At 36.7% G+C, this 26,444-nt stretch overlaps 2 protein-coding genes and 1 pseudogene across 3 annotated transcripts; all 3 read right to left on the reverse strand.

Moving 5' to 3' along the window:
• Positions 1-6,844: 6,844 nt before the first annotated feature.
• On the reverse strand, positions 6,845-9,589 carry LOC149921198 (uncharacterized). Of its 2 annotated transcripts, XM_090163085.1 has the most exons (10): positions 9,504-9,589; positions 9,023-9,233; positions 8,699-8,935; positions 8,554-8,631; positions 8,342-8,482; positions 8,142-8,279; positions 8,031-8,072; positions 7,311-7,540; positions 7,087-7,246; positions 6,845-6,978 (listed from the first exon to the last, which is right to left on the reverse strand). In XM_090163085.1, the coding sequence occupies exons 2-10, from the start codon at positions 9,219-9,221 to the stop codon at positions 6,845-6,847; spliced, it is 1,359 nt and encodes a 452-aa protein (XP_090019211.1). In that variant the 5' UTR covers positions 9,222-9,233; positions 9,504-9,589. The 2 variants fall into 2 exon arrangements, with proteins under 2 accessions (XP_090019211.1, XP_090019212.1); XM_090163086.1 differs by lacking the exon at positions 9,504-9,589 and having other exon boundaries at positions 9,023-9,298.
• LOC149921199 (uncharacterized) lies at positions 9,450-12,179 on the reverse strand. Its single transcript, XM_090163084.1, has 2 exons — positions 12,104-12,179; positions 9,450-11,599 (listed from the first exon to the last, which is right to left on the reverse strand). Exon 2 carries the CDS (start codon positions 11,596-11,598, stop codon positions 9,520-9,522), a length of 2,079 nt encoding a protein of 692 aa, XP_090019210.1. The 5' UTR covers position 11,599; positions 12,104-12,179; the 3' UTR covers positions 9,450-9,519.
• Positions 12,180-16,877: 4,698 nt separating this feature from the next.
• On the reverse strand, positions 16,878-17,850 carry LOC149921200 (large subunit ribosomal RNA; annotated as a pseudogene; the record flags this gene model as incomplete).
• Between the last annotated feature and the right edge of the window lie 8,594 nt (positions 17,851-26,444).

Consider the following 26,444-nt stretch of genomic DNA (forward strand, 5'->3'; position numbering starts at 1 on the left):
CGGCCACCTGAATTAAGGGCTTCAAAAGTCGCATGATGACTTAGGCCTAAGGTGGTGCCTTGGGTATTAGCCTAGCTGATTATATTTTCGGGATCAGGACATTAAACTCTTATCTATTGAAGGCCATAAAGTCAAGAAATTTAACTGCGCTCCAAGCTGGCACTATGTCTTTAAATACCTAGACATGGCGCTTTAAAAATATTATTTTTGAATGTTATAAAGCGATAAACGATAATTCAAGACGATTTTATATTACAATTAAGTTCATATAAACGGGGAAAATTGTCAGTGGAATATTTCTTATATCATTTGGTAGGTTAATAAACGTTCAATTATCGCCAACTTCACATTAATTTCAATGGGGCGGGAACAAACTCTTAAATCAAGTTACTCGCGGCGAGAGGCGCTGCGTGTCATTTTCGTTTGAAACCGTGTACATTTTAAGTTATCGGTCCTGGGCTATTTAAACGATGACAAATTTTGAAAAGGAAAGGCAAAATTTTAAGTAACTGAACTAGAGGAAGAGCAGAGCCCCCACTCAAATCTTAAAATTTTTTATAGGAAAAATAGGATTATATTTTTAAAAATATAGGACTGTATAGCACTATATATGCTATTTAATTTATTAACTTTATGCATTTAAAAACAAAATCTATATTTAGATAAATAAATCTTGGATTTTCACTTAAAAAATAGAAACTTTTTAACCATTTTATCACAAAATTATACTAGTAGCTAACCATGGTAACAATAACAAAAGTATAAGCTACAATTATTTTGTATAGGAATTTATCCTATAGCTAAATCTAGCAATTTCACTGCGTGGTTGGATTTGAAATGTGCAAAATATCAAAATTATAAGATTTTATAGGACTTTTGGGGGATTTTGCTAAAAATATAGGATGTTGTAGGACATTTTGTAAAATATAGGATTTTATAGGAATTATAGGACCTCTGGGGGCCCTGGAAGATAGTACCTTATTTGCCGATTACATTCGCAATAGTTGTTTTTATAAAGTAAAAAGTGATCTTGCCCAACTCGTTAAAATGTTGCGTTTACGTCACAAGACCCCGCTTTATTAGTATATTCCTCACACGAGCGATATCATGCGCGCTAGAAAACTTATATTCGTCATAACTGTAGCGCGTGCTTGTATAGCCTTGTAAAAGTAAGATACTGTGACGTAAGAGCAACATTTAAACAAGAAGGATTCTCTACTGTATCCAAAAAACTATTGAAGAATGAATAAAAATAAATTATTGAATTAGTCCGAGATTTTTTCATTGAAATTTTTATAATTTTATTCAAATCTAAATTAACACTTATTTTTTACTTTACATTCTTAACGCTGTAGGAAAATTTTCCACGGCTGCTCTTCCTATTTCGGAAATAACGAACTCCATGACGAAAAGATCCAGCCTTTTTAAAGCTTCCCTTCTCTCCTCGTCCATCAACTCTTGAAAATCCCTCCGCCGGATGAAAAATGCCGTTAACGAAGTTTGAATACTAGTTAAGGAAGATAAATAAAATAAAAATGTAATTATATATATATAATAATAATCATACTTTATTCAAAAACAATGTTAATCAAACAGTATTAGGTTTTTTTTTATACAGAACACGCAACAGATTTTAAGGATAAAGCAGAACATCCGAAAATTGAGGGATTTATTAAAAATGTAGTGCATAGATTTTCGTATGAAGAAGTACATAAAGTTTTTACTACCTATACTATATTGTAATGTAAATGTAGACTGTTACTTATAAGTCTACTAATAAGATAAAATTATAGTTTAGGGATAATTTTCAATTAATCCGTGAAATGTGTTATTCCCTCTTCGCGGAATTTGAAGCTTCAGAGTTCTTTCTAAACAATGAAGGACACGGTGGGCTGGTGGCCGTAGTGCTATTTCTGCCGAAAATCACCTTTTGACTCATTTTTACAGCGTTCTAGGAAAGTTCAAAGAAAGTTGGAGAAACAATTGTTTCTCATTGGGAAAAGCGCGCCAAAAATACTGATTCGAAAAAATTAGTTTATCATTGGAAAAGTACTCTAGTACGCTCACTTAGGGATCGATGACGTCACACGTCAAATTTTTTTTTTCCGAAAGGGAGTTGAGAGCGGTTTCGGAGCAACCCAAAGAAAAACGCCGTTAATTAACTCATGAAAATAATATTACCATACTCTGCAATAAATATTATAGCAAAACCCCCAGATGCATACTTCACATTAAACCCCGAGACCAATTCAGATTCCCCTTCAGCAAAATCAAAAGGACTACGATTAGTCTCTGCAAGACCGGACAAAAGCCAAACACCCAATGAAACTAATAAAAGACCTAATTTTTCTAAAGGAAATTCCCAACTTTCGACCAGATTATAGCTCCCTACTAACTGAACAATTCTTAACAAAATTAAAGGAAGAGTTACCTCATAAGAGACAGTTTGAGCCACAGCTCGATAAAAACCTAGCATTCGATAAATAGAATTAGAACTTCAATCAGCACCCAAAAGAGAATAAACACTTAAACTTCACAAAACTAAAAAATAAATTAAACCATACTGATAAAAAAACGACCGCCTTAAGTTACATAATCCCCAATAAACCAAAGCCAAAAATAGACCTATTACCGGACTTAAGTAAAAAATTATTTCATTGGAATACAAAGGCCAAATCTGTTCTTTAGTTATTAATTTTAAACCATCCGAAAAAGGCTGTCGGGGTGTTCTACTTAATATTTTTTAAACAAAATTCGGCTAAGTGGAAGAGTTAACTTGTATTTAATGCGGAGTTGTTTCACTAGAGGTTTTTTTAATATTTAATTTAGGTTATAATATGTTATGAGCTATTTCAAGTGCCAGAGTCAATTTGTTTATTTTTAAGAATTTTAAATGGGCTTTGAAGATGGTTAGTATATCTTAAGTTATTCGAAGATGTTGGAATTTTGAATATGCTTAGCCAATCTACTCTCTCTAAAAGAGTAGGCACCCACAAATGTAGGGGAGAAGCTCCTATTTTAAGTATTAAAGCTAGTAGTGTAAATGGTGAACAGGAAAAATGTATTTCAATTATTAAATTTAATTTTCTTTTTACACTCTCTAAACCTCAGAAAAAGGTTAAATTAAATTACTTACATTTATATTAATTTTCCTATACATTTAATGATTCAGTTACATATTTTTTCCTAGATTTATTGCTTGGTCTAGGTTAGCAGATTCAACCACATTGTTGTGCCTGGAAATATTCACCAAACATCACCGGAAGTTCCCTGTGAATTAATAGACATAGATCCTCTTTCGGAAGATGCAAATCACAGAATAAATCATTATTTAACTATATCCGTAAAATATTGTACAGAACACGCGTATTTCGATTTTATTCAATTTATATATAAATGACATAACCATTCTAGATAACGAAAACTCAATTACATTATATGCAGACAATACATTATTACGAAATGGAGGCTCAAATCTAGAACATATAATTTATAAATGAATTTGCAGTTAGATAGAATTAAAAAATGGTTAACCCATAACTTACTAGAATTAAATGAGGTGAAAACGGTGTACATGACTTTTTGAAATGTAAATAAACCCCTCAAAGATAATTACATGGTTAAATTAGGGAATCATATTCTAAATGAAATAGCCAACAAATAGGCCGTGGGCCGAGGCTCCGTATCGTTCACTTCATCTTATAGGTTTTCCATACAAAGGTTTCTTAGTTTAGCCATGTAGTACTAGTAATTCTAAGTCAAAAACCGCGTTTTCCGCATTTCTATCGTGGTTCAGTGGGCGAGGGTGGGCAAAGGTGGGCGGTAAATTGGAGGTTTGTTTATCCGTTATTCGCGGGTGATCTACTTGGGCGATTTTCAGAAACTTTACGTCAAACGATAGATAACAATCTTGGCTTTCTCCCATTTATACATTTATTACCCATAATGCATTGCAAAATGAAAATATTCGAGTTTGAAGAAAAATTTCAAAAATAAAATATTCAATATTATTAAAAAACTGCATCATAGAATAAAATAAAAAACTAATAGTTTTAGTTCTACATTCTCCTTGGTCTAAGTGTAATTTTAAGTCATAGAACTTTAAAATCGACTTATTATAAAGCGAGTAATTAATTTTTGAAATTAGGCCCCGGACGCAGAATCAATATCAAAACTAACATGGCAATATTGAATTTAATAGGAAAAGGGTAAATTTTGGCACCAACCTAGCGAATAAAGTCCTAACCAAAATTCCAAAAGCCCTCCAGGGTCCAAGTGATTTTCCCCCTTTCCGCCCCCTTCGGTAAAATATGACTATTACACGGTTTGGATCATATCTTTTGATCTAACTATCGTACAATTTTGTTTTAGAGCTCGAGCGATAGAGAATTAGCTAGTGTGCTTTTTAATTTACGTAACCAAACCTATTTTCAATCTCAACCAATTTAATCAAAGGCATAGTCCAAACATTTCTTTCATTAATTGCAAATCCAAAATATAATTGATTAAAGTAGCGGTTCCGGTTTTAGGGTTTCGTTACTACGTGAGAGAGAGAGTGTTGAAGTTATCGAAGAAAGTTGGATGACGTGTAAAATTTTATTAACGCTAGCTTTAATTATTTTTTAAAACAGGGGTACCCAACATTTTAATTTTAAAAATCACCATTCGGAAGATCTGAATCGCCAAATTTTTTCAAACTATTTCTTATCTACATGTATAAGATTTTAGTATTTTCGAGATATAACGTTTGAAAGTCGAGATCGATAAATGCTAAAGATTCGAAGTTTGTATACTCCTGTTTTAATACTTAAAACGTCAAAGGTTAGGTAGAAACCAACATTAACTATTGAGAAAGCACATTTTTTTATTTGCTTTATACAACTTAAAATATATATCATAAGGCCCTACTAACTTAAATCATCTGAAGAATCGGATAAATGGTCTTCGTTGGCTTGTACTTTAATATTTTGACAGTGAGCGCATTTGCACATATCAGTGCACATTAAGTTGTTTTTGTGACACTTACAGGATTTAGAATTGCATTTGCTCTTTTTACACCCACACGAAATGGGTTTCCTGAGCTCTTTAGGCGCTGCTTCCTTTAAGCTCCATAAAGGATTAAGTCCGTCGTCGGTCAGGTGCCAACCATGTTCCATCGGGGTAGGAGCTTCATTAAACTGTTGCAAACACCTGCGATGAATACCGCACTGATAATTGGCACGTTTTACGTGAAGCATCAGCGAATATCGAGTCGGTGGAAGAATCATGTCAGTTTTGGAGGTAAATAGAAGGTATCGGCCTTCATCCATATCACTAGCGTTTTTGCATCCATATAGTTCCAAAGAAAACTTTTCTAGTATTTTTTCTAGCTCCAAGTTTGGGGTCCAGTCTTTACCTAATCTCATAAGCGCATCAGTATAATCCGGATTTCCCAAAGCAAGCTGAAGTGGTTTAAATTTTCCTTTTGAACGAAAAGAACTTACGGAATCACAGCCACTGAAAACGTGAATACCGATTGGAGCCGATTGTTCAACGGACGAAAAGCCTCCGATTGCTTCTTTAATATTAATGGTTTTTGGAATATTTTTTGTGCCAGCTTGTACGTATAAGTCTGCCGATATTTCTTGTTGTATTGACATTGCTGAAATTACTACATCGGTGTCTTGGGATACAATTGTTATATCCTTTATGCCGTGTTTAGCTGAGTGTTGAGCGTGTAACAGCATCCTAGTATCCGCTTCTTCGTGGTCTGAGCTCAATTCCGGAATGCACTCTGATATAACCTTTCCGTCGCAGACTTGGTAGCATCGGCATTCTTTACCATAGGCGTAGAAAAAGTTGAGACCAAAAATAAGAGACGGATCGCATTTTGACCACTGAGTGGCTAAGAATTCTAGAAGATTTTGTTTATTTTGCGGTTGGCCCAAATATTCGTGAAAGCGTTTCGGCAATTTTTGATCCGGACAAACAATCTGAAATATTGGTATATCTTTGTTTCTCAATCGGCGACTACGTTCTCCACCTTTAATGCTTAAGTCTGGGTAGTTATCGGTAACGAAATCGACTCTATTCGATCCTGATTGTCTCGCTCTTACCAGGATAAAGTTCAATATTTGCGTTGTCAGCTCTGAGAATGTATTCGGAAGATTTTTAAGCTGTTGTAGAACGGCTAAACCGTCAAAAATCCAAGCGCAATTTTTTGGAACGGGGTGTGTAGTTTGAACGTCACGACTCTCAATTAAATAGTTAAGCAAAGCTGACTTCGCACTATGATAAAGATATCCATCTGGATTCGCGAGAGACGGAGGAATATCGCATCCCAGCAAACACAAAAGGCCCCCAAGACATTCCCCGGAGTTCAGTTCGGGGGATTCATTATATCCGTAGGATATCCAAAAAAACTCAATTGAACAATATGGGATGTTCCTCGGGTGACCAAATGTCATCAGTTTCTTGATCCCTAATATATCTATAAAACGCCGGTCAAGAAATTCTACAGATATTCCATGGACTTTCACGGGACTTTCATTACGTTCTATTTGAATGCTAGAAATATTCTGGGAACATCCAGCCGAATATTTGAAGCCAACTGTTTTAGACGTAGTATGTCCAGAGAACATCTTAGGGTTCTTAAAAATATTCACCAGATATTCGATGGATATTTAAAAGGGAAAACTGGGACATTCATAGCATATGACAAAGGCAGTGGCGTAGCCAGGGGGATACGTGCCCACTCACCTCCCCCCTTTTTTCCATCATATATTATTCGTCCATAAACAAAGAAACCAATCAGAATAATTTGAATTAAAATTTTTATTTCATAGTAGAAGTCTAAAAATGTATGTTACAAATTTTTTTTTAGAATTGTTTCAGCCTTTGATTTGGTTCTGTCTGAAGCATGGTTGAACCATGACTTAATCTGCTTCTCAACCTCCACTATCGTTGCATCTTTAAAGTTTTTAGAACTTCGTACAGTATCTAATGAAGAAAGATTAAAACAAAAAATAACTCCATTTAAATACATATACAACTAAGCAGTTTATAAATCATTTACGCTATAAAAGATTTGCTAAACATTTATCTCACCAGTTATAATTTTCATTAGCTTTAAATTGTTTAGTTTTTTTTTTCCTTTTCTGCCTTCCCAGCTGAAATTCTTTGCGAACTCATCGAGAAAAACGTCTTTCAGAAGTCTTTTCACTGAATCATAAAGAGTTACTCCTCCAAATTGTTTTAGATAGCTTCTCTGAAATTTAAACAAAATTGTACCTCGACTCTAAGGAGAAAATCGAAATTAAATATTTACTTACTAATTTGTTGGCATTTTCATAAGTAGTCAGATAATCTTCTAATAAATCTAGTGCACTGTCTTCCTTCAGTGGAAAACCAAAAATTTCTTTAAGTTGTTCAGTTTCGACTCCCGAAACAACATGTTGGCTGGAGTTGCTTGTATTGCTCAGAACTGTGTCTAATATTTCCAAAATCAGTCTTTGGTTGGATTTCAGCAACTCTTGATTCCTAGATAAATTCCGAAGCCATGCTATTTAAAAACATAAAATTAATTGTTACAAAATTAGTAGTAATTATGAAATTAGAACAATGTGTTTCTAATAATAAACAGCTACGCTAATACCCAAGTCACCACTACAGGCCTAAGTCATCTAGTGACCGGTTTATATTGTGTAGGAGGGTGAAGGCAGGCTCTACATGCCATGCGAGCTAACCATCAGCTCCCTACACTTTCTATTACTATAACCTCAGCAAGTTTTTATGGGAAAGAAAACCCAAGATCTCGCATGGAAAAGCCCGTTAACCAGTGGGGAGGTAACTTGCAAATTACGCAGGAGTGGTTCGGGATTTTCACCCAGTGCCACAAGCTGGAATCGAACCTGACTCCTCTTTCTGAGAGGCGATAAAAGAAAAGCCATAGACAAACACGTTCTACGTCCAGTCGTCGTAGCGCATGGTTGACATTTGACTTTAATGGGGATTTTATTGAAATGCCTATTAGAGCAGCAACCGTTACGTACATTCACTAACAGAAACCATTCGGTTTGATCCATTAACTTCATCTGTAATAGTAAATAGGTTGTAATAGATTTTCAGAGTGATTATGAAATTTTATTTTAAATAAATTATACCTCTGAAACTTGAAGCAGATTTATCTTTTCCGAATTCATTGCTAGATGTTCTTGATAGCACTTGAGGTTTTTCTCTTTGTCTTCCAGGTGTAATTTTTTCTCGAGGTCCAACAACTACATTAGTCGACTCGACAGAGTCTAAAATATCACCATTTTCAATCTTTAAAATATTACCTTTAATTTTTTTATACAAAAATTACCTTCGTCCAAGTTATAAAAATTCATTGTAAAGGCTGTGTTGGTGCTATTTTCTTTAGGTGCATAGGACTCTTTCCGATATAATGGAGATGACTCTTCGGGATTTTTCAACCCTTTTCTTGGTCTTTGAGTTTCCACAGGATCTTTACAAATTATAAATTATAATTTTAAAGTTCAATGTAAATATGATAAACCTTTTTATTAACGTAATTACCATTTGAAAACTCGGAAGACAAAAATCTCTTTGATTTGTGTTTCGATCCATTTGTCAAGTAGTTGACTTGTGTAACATCTAAAAAATGTGTTACTAATTAAGTTAAAGAATATATATATATATTTTTTAAATAACAGATCTTAACTAGTTTTTTCGAGGGAAGGATGAACTGTTTTTAACACTGGAAGTTCGGGAACTTTGTTAGGCGAGTCATTTTCCATATTATTCTCTGATGATTCGCTGTCTGATTCAATTCGTTTTGGACTGTGGATCGTTTTGGACTTTTTCCTTCTTTTACCAGGTCCAGTCTCCCGTTCACTTGTTGAAACATCCGTGTCTCTAACATATCTTACCATCTTCCTCCATGCTTCTTCAAAAGATTCTGAAATTAGATAATGTTGTTAATATTAATGTCAGTCCTGATATTCGTATCGTAATATTTTGATTTCAATTTTTTAAACATTTTTACCACAACTAAAAATTATGGTGATTTCGTAGTTTTCCCAATCTTCAATTCCGGGTGGAGTTCGTCTTTTTGCAAAGCGAGTCCCAACTTTGTCGCCAGGCCAATAACATTTTGTTCTAGTTTCTTCTTTATAAACCCATGTATCAGGTATTACAGCCACTCCTCCATGTGAAAACTCTACAATTTTATAATCTTCACCCATTTAATCTGCAAACTAATTATAACACATTTCAATATAGTGCATCGGAATTAACAAAAGCATGTGCGGTTATAGGGACAAGCATGTGTTAAAAGTACAAAAGCACACTTGTGCTTAAAAGAAATTAGAATATAAAAACTAAGAAATTAGTTTAAGAAAGCTGAATGCAATTTTTCAACGTATGCATCTACGATAAATTTTTTTACAACAAATTATTTCAAAATAAATTCAGATTAGACGTACGTACAGGATTTAAAAGCTATATTATTCAAAAGTACGCCCTACCTCTTTTTCAGTTCGGTTAGTGAAGAAGTCGCATAACAACGTACGCATTTGTTGTATTTATAGGATATTTAATGGCTTTTGCTTTAACTTGATGGAGAGGCCATTTCATTAAGGTAGATAATTTCGTAGCACGGTAAATACCAACTTCTGACGATTGGCACGGAGAAATGAAATGGTCAGAAACGTTCATGAGCTTCCTTCCCACTATAAATACTTTTGACGGGTTGTTTTCAGAGGTAACAATGTTTTCAATGACCACAATCGATGAATCATTAAGGATACAACAGTGATCTCGTGCCTTCGTTGATAACCGGAAATCTGGCAAAATAACTTTGCGGTATTGAGGGCCAGTACACCCTTGGAGAAGTGGTCCATCTTCATGTTCCATGTGAAGTGACATTTCAGTTTTATTTTCTATCACACGCTCGGATTGTCTCTCTTCACTTATTCGATTAATAGCCTGTTGTAACGGATGGCCAGTGTTGGCAATTTTATTTTTTAACTTGTAAAGATAATTTTCAAACTGAAACGCGCTGAACGAATCCAAATGCCCATACTTTAAGCAATCTCTAGATAAATGTAATAAGCCATGTACGTTGTAAGAAATTAAATGTTTGCCATAAAGAATACCATACATTTGCACAAAATACTTCAGTAATTTTTGGGCAAACTCAATTTTATCAACCGTTTGTTCTGGTGTAGCTAGAAGGCGGATTGCCACATTTAAATTTCTAAACAATTCATAATGATCTTTAGGGAGAATATTTTTCAACACAACAAGGCCAGAATATAACAGAAATTGGCGAAACTCCGTGGCCTTATATCTATCAAGGTCTTTCAAAGTACGAGGTTTCCTAACAAATTCCGAACACGTTATCGGTGCTAAATTTTCTAAGCGGGTAGACACTTCCAATACCTCATCCGGCCTAAATTTAAAAAGAGCATTTTTACCCTCTGCCCCCATCCATAACTTAAGCGTTTTCTTAACTACTCCTAAACAGACGAGATGCATATAATCTAACGGAAAGTCATCTACTATATCTATGTTAGTTAGCTTCTCCAATATACTGGTTCCATGATGGTGCCCAGGATAAGATTTATTTCTAAAATTAACGTCTGTTCGTAACTCCACTTCAACTTGGGGGAAACAGTGCCTATTTCTACACCTTATCCCTGGCTGGGTGCACTTATCACAACCTTCATAACCATTATGGGCTTTAACTTTACGTATAAAAGCCCTTGCCGGAGTGTCGCAAATGAACCCAAACATTTTAACAGATTTGTGTACACCATTCAGTATAAGACCATCTTCTACTAATAATGAGGCTTCAGTTACAAATGAAGAAAGATACTGATCAGAACATTTAGGTTTACTAAAACCATGATATATTCCTATGAGAAATGGCTTTGATTTGGCTATTGACGAAATTGAACCTAAAATGGGCCAAAAATTGCTAGTGGTACTCTTCCCTAATGGCAGGCCATCTACGTTAATTAAAATTTTGTAGATTGGTACTGTTAAGGCTTGATCACGTTCACCACTGACAGCGTAACGAATGCCGGCTTCAAGTCCGAAATGAAAGTAATGACCAGGAGGCATTTGCTCTACTACAGAAGATCTAGGTGTTTTCAATAATGTTCGCGAATCGACGGGAAGATCTTTGAGACATTCATGCTTTTTCAAGATTTTAAGCAATGCATTTGCTGAATTTTTGCTGATTCCAAAGCTAGTCACCCATCCTGCTAGGCTTGCTCTTATATGATCCGAATCACAATTGCGATCGAGAAATTCTTCGCTATTGTTAGTTGGCAAATCTATATCACTTGTTGCGCCATTTTCTATTTGAATTTCATTGGTCTCTGGTCCAGTTTCGTTAATAATATTGTCTTCCTCAGCAATTGACCCATTTATTTCCTCAACATCACTAACTATTTCTAAAGAGTTGTTAGAATCTTCATTAGACCTCAATTCCTCATTTAAAACATCATTGTATTCCAAAAAATGATCTTGGGTTTCGCTTGTAACGGCATTAATTAGCCTAGCTCGTTGTCTTATTGATAATGCAGCTAATGGTTTGTATCTTCCTTTTGGCATTCTAATATCAACACAATACAAATATAGAAAATGTTTTGCTATGTACATGTTTATTTTTAACAAATTAATTAACTCGAACACTCACATAAAACTAAATAATGAACCACCTTAATTTGGTTGAGATTATAAGCAATAATCAACTTCAAACTAAAATGAATAAATTTTGAAAAATTTAATTAACTTAACTGACCGCTAATACGCGGCATTAATTCCACCTACATCCAGTTACAATCGAGCAATCACATAAATTTTTATAACCTGACTAAAGAAATTATCGGTTATCTAGGATACTGTAGTAGCAGGTAACAGCAGCGCGGACCAACGAGGCAGCCCCTGCTTTCTTTTGCACCGCGATGCGGGCCTTGGACAAAACCGCGTGCTCAAACGAAAAAAGGTGGTTTTTGGGATAATATTTAAAGTAAATCACCAGTCAAATATATTCAAATTGGCTTAATAATAGCTACTAAAAGTAATTTAGGCTATAAAATATTGGAAATAATCTTACCTGGTGAAGTTTAGTGTTTTCGGAGATAATAAAGATCGAAGAAATCTTGGAGCCGCCGAACAGTCGAACACACATAAAAATGGCGTTATAAGAAAAATATATTCTTTTGTGAAGTGGGTTTTCTTCTTGAGAATCCACCCTTTCTTCACAATAGATAATATACCAACCGTGCCATCTAGCGCATTTAATAATTAATAAAAACATAAGTTGAGAGAAAAATAAAAAACCGTTACAATTAATTTACTTAAAATGATAAAAATTAAATTAGAATAAAAATAAATATTTTTGACTAAATTTTATTTTTATTTTTTTCATTAACCTTAATTAGTTATAAATAACGCCACAAACGAGTCGGGGCGCTGAGGGGAAAATGTTTTTTTTTTGATATCCCAGAGAGGTTTTCAGGGTATTCGAGATTTGACCGAGAAATCTGAATATCATATGGATATCCCGTGATACAAGGGAATTCATCCGTTGTTTTGGATATTCCAGGTATATATATATAAATCCTATTTTGGATGGGGCCAGCGAGGGAGGTTTGGGTCTATTTGGTACGTCTTTGGGGTCTTTTGTGTTTGCTGGGATTGTTTCTTTCAAAGTGAGGTTTCGGTCGTTTCCAAGCACCAGAAGTTTCGAGAGCATATTAGCGCTTTGTTTCTCAACTGTGTGCTTAGAGTTAGTTTTCCCTTTTTTTGTAGTGAAAGTTGCTAGATTCAATTTTCCGATACTAGAGTAGAAGTCCTTGTCGTTAGAATATATAGAAGACTTAAGAAAATTTTGAAGTTGAGTTTCACCCCTTTGCCTAGCTTCTAAGAGATCCGAAGTGGTTTCTTTCGAAGCCACCCTCCCACTCGCTATGTGAAGCAAGTCGACTTGAGAGCCAATAAATGGATTTTTCATTCGTAAAACTGTGCCTTTAACCGCTTCTACAATTGCAAAATCTTTCAACGACCTTGACCAATCCATATCTTTTTTCTCTCTCTTAGTTTTTTGACTGTTGGCTATTTCGTCGCAGGCTCTAGATACATCCGCTCTTAGGTGCTGCGATAAAATCCAACGGTGAACTGCATTTTTATTTTGGGTAATGCCAGTTAGTCCAGCTTTAGTCTTCGTATCTCGGTTAAACGTTTGTTCAATGGTTTGATCGCACGCGACTTGTGAGAATGAATTTTTTGACCTTTGCACAACAAATTCCCCGTCCAAAAATTTTTCATGCACCTCCGGGTGGGTTAATTCTAAATTGCTCATTTCTACCCAGTAAATGGATGAGTAACGAGAATAGTTGGGTCGATCGTACGCGAAATACCAAGGCATCATCAACCTTAGCGATGATACATGTAGGTTCCAGTCACCTAGTCTCGTGGCCCTTATGAATTGTAACATGGTTTCCACCATATCCAAATAAGAAAACCAGAAAGCGAACAGCTTACTCTCCTGTTTTCTGGTATTCACAAACTTTTGAAACTCGTCTAGAACGTTTCGAAGTGGATGAGAATCGTCCTGAACAAGATCAAGTGTTCCCAAAGGAAAAGATTGCCGAATGGTTTCCCCAACATTAAGCACCATATTTCTTTCGTCGTTAGAAGTCGATTCTAGAAACGCTTCCCAGCACATGCAATATAGAGCTTCGAAAACAATTTTATGGGCACGAATGCTCCCGATTATAATGGTGTCCACTTAAAACACCGTTCAAAGAGCCCTCTGATACAACTTCAGATTCTATTAGGATTTCTCTAAGCCCGGCATCTTCAAACCGCTTTCCAATGACCGCGAGAAAAGCCATGACAGTGTGAAACTCTCCAAGTCTTACTACGAGACGGTTATCTAAGTTCTGGTCATTCCATCGCAATTGTTGAACTTTGCAGTATATAGCCTGATCAAATACGACAACAATGTGCTTTAGGTTTAGGGTATCGGCCACTACGAGACTTTTATTAACTACAGTTGAGATCGTTGGCCACTGAGTTGGCGACGAGTCTATTATTGGTAAGTAACCAATACGACTTAGTGGAGGAATTGATTCGAGGAAAATCTTTGTGTTGAAAGCTGTCCAATTACACGATATATCATTAACTCCAATCTTGGATAAAATGTACGCCATGTCAAGTCGAAGGGCCAGGTTTTGGTGTAATTCTCCACTTTCGATTTCTACGGGAACGGCCAAAGGCTTGGGACCAATTTTCGGTGGAGTACCGGAAGTTTCTAATTCGTCTTGAGTAACCATTACCGTTCTGTGTCGCTGCCTTGGTAGAGACTCGCGATCTTCGCTTGAAGACTCTATTGAAATTTGTATTTACACTTACAGTATAAGTTATTGATAAATATAATTAAAAAATGATTTACCTTCGGAATAAAATATTCTTTGAATAAGAATTCCATTTGTATTATGGGTAGTACCTTTTCCAGTTAGCGTTTCTTCGTTGAAATCATTATTGTCCCAAACAAGTGTAGCGAACTTTCCTGTTTGGAATCCAAAGGGTATGGTCATATCGTGTTGGAGTCGCAGATGAGCCAAGCTCGTATCGTATTCTAAACACTGAGTATGTCCTATACAGTGACCAAACTTATTTAGGAGCTTCAACAAATGTGCAGACCCTGTTAAATGGCGAACTATTCAAATCATAAATAAACTATTAACCAAGGAGGTGAGATTTTAAGTGTGATTCTAAAAATTAATTACCTGCTAATGATAGTGCCAGATGTTTAGGGGTGTGTTTCCTTCCGTTTGAACTAAGATAAATCAGATCTTGGGAAATGGATAGTATCTTGGTCCGTTTCTCTTCGGATACTTGAGTGTACCCCGAAGAAGAAGGTTCGTCAGTACATCCAGTAACCAAAGCCAAAAAATTGAACACCTGTTCAGGCACCATACTCTGAGCAGCTTCGTTTGTTAAATGTTCGGCTGTTGGAGGCCAGGGTGCTTGGAGCGAAGGAGTGTCTTTGAGGGCTTTTCTAAATTCCATTGCTCCGTAAAAGGCTTCTCTTCTTTTAGTAGGAGAATGTACTACCGCATTTTCATTGCCGTCGATTAAATCGTCATCGAACTCTGTCGAATCGCTCGAGCTATCTGATAAATGAGGCAACGTACCACTAGACAAATACACTAGTTCGGATTTTTGAAAACGCTTGGCGAAGGTGAGATTAGGATATGCAGATTGTATTTTTTCCTTAAGCTGGTACTTGTAAATGGAAGGAGATTTAATGCCTTCAGTCTCGACAACACTCTGAATAAACCTCTTAAGTAAGTATTTCATGGAAAATACTTTTTTTCTGTCGACTAGATAGGGTTCAATTACCGTGTTCTTGAAATTATCGAATGCTTTTTCGTACAAAACATTTTTATACGTCGGGATTTTCTGATTCGTCGGTATGTACATGTATTTCCTATAACAGGATCGGTGATAGTGCGCTTCTCTCGCTACTAGATCATCGGTTCCATTCACAGAAACCAATTTGTCGTCCATTCGACGTTACGCGATTTCAACAATATTTTTACTGGCTTGTAGAGTTTCGCATCTTGTCAAATATTCGGTATGCCGCTTTCCATTTGGGTCTTTCATAGTTTTACTCGAGTGACAAAAAAGGCAGTCTTTCGGTAGTATAACGCTAGACTTACCGCTTGTTGGATAGGATGTCGCTGAGATTAAAGTTGTGCGAAGGTATTTTTTCGGGATTTCTCCTTCAGCGTCATGGCTTTTGGTCGAAATCGGTTGTTTCCGTTTCGTCTTAAGCGTTGAACTTCTTTCTAATTGTCTTTTGTCAACAAATCTTGCATAGCATCGGCGATGGAAGCCTTGGTCACAAGGGATTTGATTTAAACCAAGAGCGCGGAAGGCCTTTGCTAATTTACCCTCACTTCCTTCGTTGTACATTGATCATTTCTCCGCGTATGTTCTTACTTGTTGAAAGGTATTTTCCGAAAATGGTATTATTTCTCCTGCAATATCATCGTAATGTATAATGCAATCGTCGCGAGTATCACCCATTTTCCTAAATAATTAATCTTTGTTACACATCTCTGCTATAAGTTCCCGCGCTTATTAGACGCGGTGTATTATACCTCCTGCTCACTAGATGGCAACATAGAGCCATGACCCAGTCACTCCCACGAGCGGGTGATGAAAGGGAATTGAAAAAAGGGGAGGGGAAGCAGTGATGGGGATAAAATTATTAAAACACTTTTATTGTTTTTGTGTGTACTGATTAAATTGGTTAGAACTGAAAAACAAACTAGCTAATTCTCTATCGATCGAGCTCTAAAACAACATTGTATGATAGTTAGATCAAAAGATATGATATAAACCGTGTAATAGTCATATTTTACAGAAGGGGGCGGAAAGGGGGAATAGAATTTTGATTAAAATCTTAGGCACTAGGTTTGTGCCAAAATTCACCCTTTTCCTATTAAATTCAATATTTCCATGTTAATTTAGATATTGTTTCTGCGTCCGGGGCCTAACTTAAAAAATTAATTACTCGCTTTATAATAAGTCGATTTTAAAGTTCTATGACTTAAAATTACACTTAGACCAAGGCAAATGTAGAACAAAAATTATTAATTTTTTTATTTTATTCTATGATGCAGTTTTTTTAATAATATTGAATATTTTATTTTTGAAATTTTTCTTCAAACTCGAATATTTTCATTTTTCAATGCATTATGGGTAATAAATGTATACATGGGAGAAAGCCAAGATTGTTATCTATCGTTTGACGTAATGTTTATCAAAATCGCCCAAGTAGATCACCCGCAAATAACGGATAAACAAACCTCCGATTTACCGCCCACCCTCGCCCACTGAACCACGATAGAAAGGCGGAAAACACGGTTTTTGACTTAGAATTACTCGTACTACATGGCTAAACTGAGAAACCTTTGTATGGGAAGCCTATAAGATGAATTAAAAACTAAGCGTCTTTTTGATCCTCGGCCCACGGCCTAAAACCCAAAAGGCACGAACGATATCATTGCAGCGACTAGACAGGATTCTGACTTAGAGGCGTTCAGTCATAATCCTACGGATGGTAGCTTCGCACCACTGGCCGCTCGACCAAGCACATGTACCAAGTGTCCGAACCTGCGGTTCCTCTCGTACTGAGCAGGATTACTATCGCAACGACAGTAGGGTAAAACTAACCTGTCTCACGACGGTCTAAACCCAGCTCACGTTCCCTATTAGTGGGTGAACAATCCAATGCTTGGCGAATTCTGCTTCGCAATGATAGGAAGAGCCGACATCGAAGGATCAAAAAGCGACGTCGCTATGAACGCTTAGTCGCCACAAGCCAGTCATCCCTGTGGTAACTTTCCTGACACCTCTTGCTTAAAACTCTTAAAGTAAAAAGGATCGATATGCCCCGCTTTCGCGGTCCGTATTCATACTGAAAATCAAGATCAAGCCAGCATTTGCCCTACGCGAGGTTTCTGTCCTCGCTGAGCTCGTCTTAGGACACCTGCGTTACCTATTGACAGATGTACCGCCCCAGTCAAACTCCCCGCCTGACACTGTCCTCGGAGCGGATCGCGCCGAACTGCGAGAGGCCGGCGCTTAGTGCAAGAAAGGTGAACCTTTCGGTTCGCTCTCCGCTTCACCGAGTAAGTAAAGAAACGATGAAAGTAGTGGTATTTCACCGGCGGCCGCAAGCGACCTCCCAATTATGCTACACCTTTTGTGTCTCTTCACAGAGTCAGACTAGAGTCAGACTAGAGTCAACCTCAACAGGGTCTTCTTTCCCCGCTGTTTTTGCCAAGCCCGTTCCCTTGGCTGTGGTTTCGCTAGATAGTAGATAAGGACAGTGGGAATTTCGTTAATCCATTCATGTGCAGCAAAAAGTAGATGACGGGGCATTTGGCTATTAAAGAAATTTATTGGCGGAGCATTGGCCCTCCGCTGTAGCCAGCAAAAAGTTACAAACATTAACCCGCGCTTAGTCAAAAACACGAATAAATGAAATGTTACGAACAAAATCACCGCAATGAAATTTTAAACCAAAAAATCATTAATTAAAAATTGTTATTGAAAGAAACGGTGAATGAAAACAGGTTATACCTGGTAAACCGCCAGTTGCCCTAATAAAGCGAATCATGAGTCGGGGTGGCGCATAATTTAGTTCAAGAAAAGACAAAGGCTATCCATGGACGCGTATAATACACAAGAAAAACAAAAAAATACACTTGAAAGGGGAAAAATAAAAACTAATTACAAGGGAAGCAAGATTTCTAGAGCCCTAACTAACACAAAATAATGAGCAGGTTATCGAATAGAGTGAACGGCACCCATAAAATTTTGGTAAATATAAATGCTGCGTTGCATAACGATCTGCGAGCAACGAATCTGGGCACCGCGTTGAAGGCCAACAAGATCGCAAAACCCTGCATTAAAAGGCCCCGGGCGGAAATAGTAAGGGCAAAGAAATCAATGGAATGATCAGGGTATTTAAGGAGTAGAGCCGATTTAAAGACATCGTTGTTATGAGTGGCAGCTTTAGCGTGGTAGGAGTCAGATAAGGTACAAGGGGTTTCCCAGCAGATACCGAGGTCGCAAAAAAGGATACATTTAACTGAAGGGTCGGTAGACACACAGATTAAATCCGGCTTAAAAAGTCCTGGCCGACCGTCCGGGTGAAAGCCCTCGAGGCGGGGCTCACGGAATTTTTTAAACTTAACCAGTGTTACCACTCCCAAGATCTGGGCTTATTGAGATCGATCTTGGCATCTGGCTATTTATTTTCAACGCCTTGGCATTTTCCCTAGGGTTTTTTTTTCTTTCCTGGGATTCTGTATTTTTAATAGGATTTTCTGTGTGAAAAGGTTCAACGTAATAAAAAAATGAGGGAAAATAAAAAATTCTAATCGGGCAGTCCCACCAAAGAGTCGTCGTTGTTGATAGGTGGCGCCAATAGTACGACCAATTGCGCTACTACGTGCCAAGTACACTGCAAACTTGCAAAGTAAACACGCAAGGCCTAGTCGCCTAGACCAGTCTGGGGTTATAATTGCGGATGATTTACGAAAATTGAAGTGAGATATATTTATTTTTGCATGTAAAATAGATTAATAACATGTGCTCTCTTTAATCTTAGATGGAATCTGATAGTGACAGCTCATCTGGAATTGGATATGAAAGTACGAAAAATCTCACGTCGAATAAGAGGGCCAAACGATCTAAAAGAAAAAACAATGGTATAAACAGCCGTTCAATAATGATTGGCTTCAAAATCCTGAATTGAAAACGTGGATTGAAGAAGATAAAAGTGACAAATATGCTGTAAAATGCAAGGTCTAAGTCTAAAAAATGCAAACAAGTCTGCGTTGTTGACACATCAGGCTACACAGAAACATATCAAGAACTATGAGGCAAAGAAATCGACAACCTGTGTTACAACATTTTTTACAGCACACAAAGAACCCACACTTAAAGAAAGGGTTGCAAGGGCTGAGATTCTGTTAACTGCTTTCATGGCAGAGCATCATACCCCATTTCTTCAAGCGGATCATCTTACAGAAGTCTCGGAGAAAATGTTTGATGACAGCGACATCGCAAAATCTCTGAATATTAAAAGAACCAAAGTATCGTACATAATGCAGGATGGTATTGCCAGAGAGGAAAGACATGATATCATTACCATTTGCCAAAATCAATTTTTCTCTCTTATTATTGATGAGAGCACCGATATATCTGTCTCGCAGATACTTGCAGGGCTCCCAGAGGTCCTATAATTCCTATAATATCCTATATTTTCAAAAATGTCCTATAACATCCTATATTTTTAGCAAAATCCGAAAAAAGTCCTATAAAATCCTATAATTTTGATATTTCGCCCATTTCAAATCCCGCCTCTCAGTAAAATTACAAGTCGTTGAATTAACGGAGCGGTTTCTCGCTGAACGCACCCTAGATTTTTTTCATAGGTACGCTGTCGCATAAATATCTGATAGAATGTCCGTCTGTCAGCTGTGACTAAAGTAAAGGCGGAAAACGATGGGTTATTTTACCGACGACCATTTCTGACAACCCTTCTACGGATTATTACAGCGTCGTCTGCAAGAATAGACTTTCGAGATAGATAGCTTCACGTTTAGTTGGAAGTGTTTTAGACAATAAATATTGATAAGAGAGAACATTTATTTTAATAAGTCACGTGCAATGCCTAAAGTCCAAACTAAGTTCAATGCCTCATGGCTTGACAAATGTGATAACAATACAACATTAATTAGTAAGTGGTGTACTCAAAGTAAATCTTCAGAGTTTCACGCCTTCTGTAAACTGAGTAAAACGGATTTTTCAATTTCCAACCAAGGAATTGTTCAAATTAAACAACATTCATCTGGAAAGAAGCATTTGGAAAGAAATAAAGCTCTTGAAAATCAAATGGAGTTAAATGTTACAAAATGTAACAGCAACTCAACTGGACAAAGCACCTTGTATTCATTTAATCTGGTGAGCCATAAAGACCAATTGGTAAAAGCAGAAATTATCTGGAGTTTGAAAGTTGTTGCACAGAATTGGTCTTTTGCCTCGTGTGACGGAATAGGAAATATGTTTAGAGCTATGTTTCCAGGATAACTAGCTGATGGTTTTAATATAAGTCACTCGAAAATTTTGTACCTAATTTCCGAAGCAATTGGACCTTATTTTCACCAGGAAATGTTATCGGATTTGAAAAATTCCTCCAGCTCATATTTGAGTTTGATGAAACTACAAACAAACAAAATAAAAAAGAATTAATGTTAAAAATTAGGTTTTGGTCCAAAACTTTAAATGAAGTAGTTGTTCGACATTTGGAAACCTTCCTTAAGGGCCATGCCAAGGGAGAAGATCTTTCGAAAGACATTTTACAAAGTTTGGACACTTACTCTTTACCTCTTCAAAATCTAGTGGCTTTGGGAAGCGATGGACCCAATGTTAACAAAAAGGTATGGCGCCTCGTAAATAAAGAGGTGGTTGAATCTCGAGGTCCTTGTACTCTGATGGACATAAGTAGCTGCAATCTCCACACAATGAACAATGCTATAAAAAAAGGATTAGGAGATGTTGGAGAAGACGTTTCGGATTTAGCTATTTCAGTTTTTTATTGGTTTAAGCAATCATCCGGAAGACTAGAAGATTTTGAAGAAATTCAAGTCAAAGCAGGGGTACCAGTAAACAAGTTTATCAAGCATGTTGAAGTTAGATGGCTTGCATTAGGCCCTGCATCTGAACGCCTTCTACAACAAATAAAACCACTGAAAGAATACTTCCTTAAAGAATTAGCAAAGAATAATGTCTTAGCCAATAATAAGAAGTACTTGGAAACTTGCAAGGTTTTGCGTAAAACGACGCTTATTGCAGAAATCAACTTGGTAATATCTGCTTGCGAAACATTTTCTCGTTGCATGAAGATTTTTCAAAAAGAAGAACCGATGATTCACGTATTGTACGAAGAAATTCGAGATTTGGCAATCCTTATTTTATCTAAAATAATAAATGCTAACGTGCTTGAAGAAAATAAACATACCTTCAGAAAATAGATCTAAAAAAGATACTTCCATTCTTTTGCCGCTAGATGAAATTGATTTGGGACCTGCTATCACTCAGAGTATTTCATCTTTGAAAGAAAAAGATAACAAGTTATTCCTACTCTCTAGTCAAGCCTTTTTCCTTAATATAGCTGATCACATTCTTAAAAAGACGTGCCTTTCAAATCCACTAGTCAAGCATTTGCGTTTTTTAAAACCAGAGGAAAGGAAAAAAACTAGAAGTCTAGATGACCTTCTCAAAGTCGCGAAATGCATGCCATTGGACGAGAAAATAAAATTCAGTACATCCTTAACTGATGAATGGAAACTATTAAGATTTCAAGAGTTGGGTCCATTGGCTACTTGCTCAAATCTAAGAATTGATCATTATTGGCGAAGAATTGGCGAAATCAAAACCAATTTGAATACTGAAAAATTTCCCCATATAATGAAAGTAGCTAAAGTTGCGCTTTTCTTGCCACATGGTAATGCTGACGTCGAAAGGGGTTTTTCTAAATCTGGAAAGGTTGTTAGCTTGGACAGAACCAACTTGTCTCTCGCTAATATTAATGCCTGCATGAGCATTAAAGATGGTTTAAAAGGGTATGAAAAGGTGCTGCACTTATTCCCACTTAGTAAAGAACTAATTTTAAGGTCGAAACTAGCGCACTCATCTTACAAGGCTAGACTAGAAAAAGAGAAAAAAGTAAAGAAATTTTACAAAATCTGGAAGATGCAACCAAGAATAGGGTAAACGAAGAGAAACAGAAGAAGAAAATGGAAGAATTAGAAGATTTAACGAAAAACGTGAAGGGTAAGTTGGAATGTATTACTGGCAACCTTCTTGAAGAGGCAAACATTAAGCTAAGAGACGCGTTGAAAAAGAACGATCTCACCGGTGCTGCAGTTGCCCAGTTAATACTGGAAACGTGTGAAGAAAATTATAAAAAGGGCCAACAAAGTAATAAGAATCTTAAAATTAAAGAGGGCGTTCTTCTTAAACGTCAGACATCTGTGATAGACTCTTATTTTTCTAAAAAGCCAAAACTACTGTAACTGTGCTAAGTCTTTACTTTTGTGATAAAATGGTTAAATTGTTTCTATTTTTAAGTAGGAATAAAAGATTTATTTCACTAAATGTATATTTTGACAAAGCAAATTATAATATTTATGATACATTGTTAGATAGGATTGAAGTCGAAATGGAACAGCTGAAGGACTATACCGTTCAGTGAAAAACCTGTTCAACGAAAAAAACATTCCTATGCAAAACATTATTGGATTTGCCAGCGATAACTGTAACACTGATGGGGCAAAATGGAGGATTTCAAACTTACTTGAGATGTGACGTACCTTTTGTTTTCCTTTTGGGTTGTGTGTGCCACTCATGCAAGCAATGTTTTGTCCTCTTGGCTCGAGTCTTTTGTCAAAAATGTGTGCTGCTATTTTTCCAGAAGTAGCAAACGGCAACTTGCATTTAAATGCATTCAAGATGTTGTCCAAGCACCCTGTCACATAATCTTAAAAGTGTCACAAACACGCTGGTTATCCAGGGGTCAGGTAATTGCAAGAATTCTTGAGCAATGGGATGTTTTTTTAGAACTGAGTCTACTACTGACAAAGAGGATGACTCGGGCCAAATTTTAGAGAAGATGATGACTCCTGGAACAAAGCATATGCTGCTATTTTTTAACTATGTCATCACCAAAGTTGACCGGATGAACGTGGAATTTCAATCTGAAAACCTTCGAATGCACAACGTTTTTGCAACCATTTCTGATGAATATCGAAGCATCCTAGCTATGTTCATTAAGGACGATGTTTTGGGCACAACAGAACTCAGAGATTGACCCACTTAATCCTTAAATCCTCAAAGAACTCTGTGATATAGATGTTGGAGGCAGATGTGAAAATTTATTGTCAGTACAAAGCTTGGGAGAAAAATAAGCCATATTCCGCAAAGATGTGCAATGTTTTCTAAAAGAGTTATGTTTTCAAATTAGGAAGAGGTTTCCACTGGAAAGAAACAGTGTGCTTGCTCAATTACGAATTTTGGACGTAGAAGAAGCACTGTCTCTAAAGAGGGTGAAATCTATTGTACTATTAGCATCAAAATTTCCAAATTTAATTCCAGAGCGAAAACTCGATGAGCTTCAAGATCAGTGTAAATCTTTGGTACAGTCAAAAGAATCTTTAAAGCATATCTGTGATGAGCCTCCCACTTCTTTTTGGGTACAAATTGGGAGAGTTCAGGATGGAAATAGTAACTTAAAATTTGGTTTATTAAGTCATTTCATGTGTGGGCTATTGGCTTTACCGCATTCATCAGCCTGTGTGGAACGAGTCAGTCAAGTCAAGGGCCCACAGACAAACAAACTACACGCGGAAACAGTCACCAATAGACTATTGGTCAAACAGGCCATATTAAGAAACAAAACTCAATGTCATTCTTGGGAGCCTTCAAAGAACCTGATAAAAGATTGTATTTCGGGTCATTGTCATAAAACATACATCGACCGGCTAATGAAAAAACGGGCTGACCGAACCACAATAACGCTTCAAAGTGGAAATGATTCTGAAGAATACGATACTGTTAACTAAAAAACCGTTTTTTTTAATCTAAGTCATTGCATTGCTGCGATAAACTAAAATATATTGATAAATATTTTTTAATAAATGATTTTTAGTGAATTTGATCACATTTATTTCTATCTAAACACAGCGACCTGTATAAAACTAAAGTTCCGTGCCTAATTTTGGTCTCTACTTTCAAATATCGCACTTGGCATTTCATTGGTATTTCTCCTAGTCAATCTTGGCATTTCTTGGCATATTTTCAAGCTCGATCTTGGCATTTTATAAATAACAGAGTGGCAACACTGAACTTAACGGTGGGGATGGAATCAAAAATGAACCGTTAGGCCGTGTCGTGCCGAGCGACTATGTCTCTATGAGATTGAGGGCAACCCTGAAGAATGTGGGATAGAGACTCGGTCCTGGGGCAAGCCCGACAGGTACGATTACCCCTATTCGATGGTCTGCCACGGCAAGGAAGAATATTAATTCGCAATTTTAAAAGTTTAAGAATAGTGCGGCCGTCCTTAGAATCGGCGTAATCGCTTAAAAAGTGGTTGCTAACACGATTATCACCTTGGCAAAGACCGGCGCCATAAACAGTATTGCATTGTCATAGTTACCCGCGCTTGGTTTCTTCACTTAGACATTCAGAGCACTGGGCAGAAATCACATTGCGTCAACACCGATCAACGGCCATCGCAATGCTTTGTTTTAATTAGACATTCGTTATCTCTATTTTTATACCCCCGTACCATAAGTTATATACATACCGGGGGTGTAGGGGAAAAGTAGATCAAGCGAAAACACAGCCAAGGGAGAGGCCAGAAAAAACAACAGGAAAGAGAACCCCGCCAAACCAACCCCACGAAGGGACAGGATAAATTTATTAAGGAGAAAAAGTGAGTGTACAATGTTTGTAATTTTTTACATGTGTTGAAATAGTAACAAAAGTTATTGAATTATGAGTTTATTATATATTTTTTGAATTATTATTAAGAATTTATTAAATTGATGGGACGATCTTGAAGAAGTGATGAGGAAGGTGTAGATGATTTGAAGAGGATTTTTTTTGATGAGGATATGACTTGGACCACTTGAAGAGGAAATTTTTTTGATGAGGAAGATGTAGATGACTTGAAGAGGAATTAGAGGATTTTTTTTTAATTAGACATAGACTAGTGGATTTATATACCCCCGTACCGTAGATAAATACATAACGGGGGTTAGGAAGGGAAGGTGAATTGGATTACGATAAAAATTGGAGAAGCTAAGGAAGGAGAGAGGAATTATGAAGCGTAGCGAAACACACCACCAAGAGACCGACCGGCAAGGAAAGAACACCCAGCCAGCCCCCACGAAACGACACAAGAGGCGACGCACAAGCCGAAGGAAGCCCGCATATATATAAATATCTATATATATATATATATAGATAGATATAGATAGATATATATATATATATAGATATATATATTCAGGGTGTTTCCAAAATGGTGGTAGGACCGAGCGTCTACGGGTTCTACAGATTATTTTAAGACGAAAATGTTCTATGGCATTTTTCCGATTTAGGCCACCGTTTCAAAGTTGCGAAACAATTGATGTATGGATGACCCCTAATTTAACAATACATTTTAATACCTTAACGTAAATTAGCCGTTTCATTCATAAACATCGGCACGCGGCCGAAATTAAAAATCTTTCTCGGCGAACGTAACTTCTTATGAATGAATAAAAAATTCACGCGCTCACAGTGACTTCAAAATCATTTGATTGGGACGCGAACGCGCTATTTTTTTCGTTACCATGGCAATTATCTGATTTGATATTAATAGCAGAGAGGTTAAAGTCGCTTCGCTACTGAGAGGCGTCTCTTCCTATTCCCGCAATGTTAAAATTTCGTTACCAGTTTTTGACGCACGCCCGAATAGAAGAAATTACAAATGAAGTTCAGGATCCCACTACCAGGGTGCTACAGGGTGTCGTTAGTTAAATTTTTTTAGAAGATTTTTGTTACATCCGCAATATGGCACCGATTATTTTCTTATTTCTGATACTTAAAAATTTAAATAAAATGTGAAAAGGTTGTTTCATGTGAATTTATGACGCAAGTAAGTACAACTAATTAGATTCGCTTTTTGGCAGTGGACGTGTTCAGTTCGTTGCGTTTTCGTCCCCTTTGTTTCTTATAGACTAGCTTGTGTTTTCTTTAGTTTTAGGCCGCTCCTATTCTCTGAACCTTTGTACCGGTGCAGTTCGTACCTTTTA

This window comes from Leiobunum rupestre, chromosome 11 (assembly GCF_980474605.1).
Source record: "Leiobunum rupestre chromosome 11, qqLeiRupe1.1.hap1, whole genome shotgun sequence".
Classification (NCBI taxonomy): Eukaryota; Metazoa; Arthropoda; class Arachnida; order Opiliones; family Sclerosomatidae; genus Leiobunum; species Leiobunum rupestre.

Coding starts and splice junctions, on each gene's coding strand:
- LOC149921198 (XM_090163085.1), bottom strand. CDS start 9,221: ATGGGTGAAGATTATAAAATTGTAGAGTTTTCACATGGAGGAGTGGCT. Junction 8,280..8,341: donor TTTTTATAACTTGGACGAAG/GTAATTTTTGTA, acceptor GTGATATTTTAG/ACTCTGTCGAGTCGACTAAT. Junction 6,979..7,086: donor GCTAATGAAAATTATAACTG/GTGAGATAAATG, acceptor TTTCTTCATTAG/ATACTGTACGAAGTTCTAAA.
- LOC149921199 (XM_090163084.1), bottom strand. CDS start 11,598: ATGCCAAAAGGAAGATACAAACCATTAGCTGCATTATCAATAAGACAA.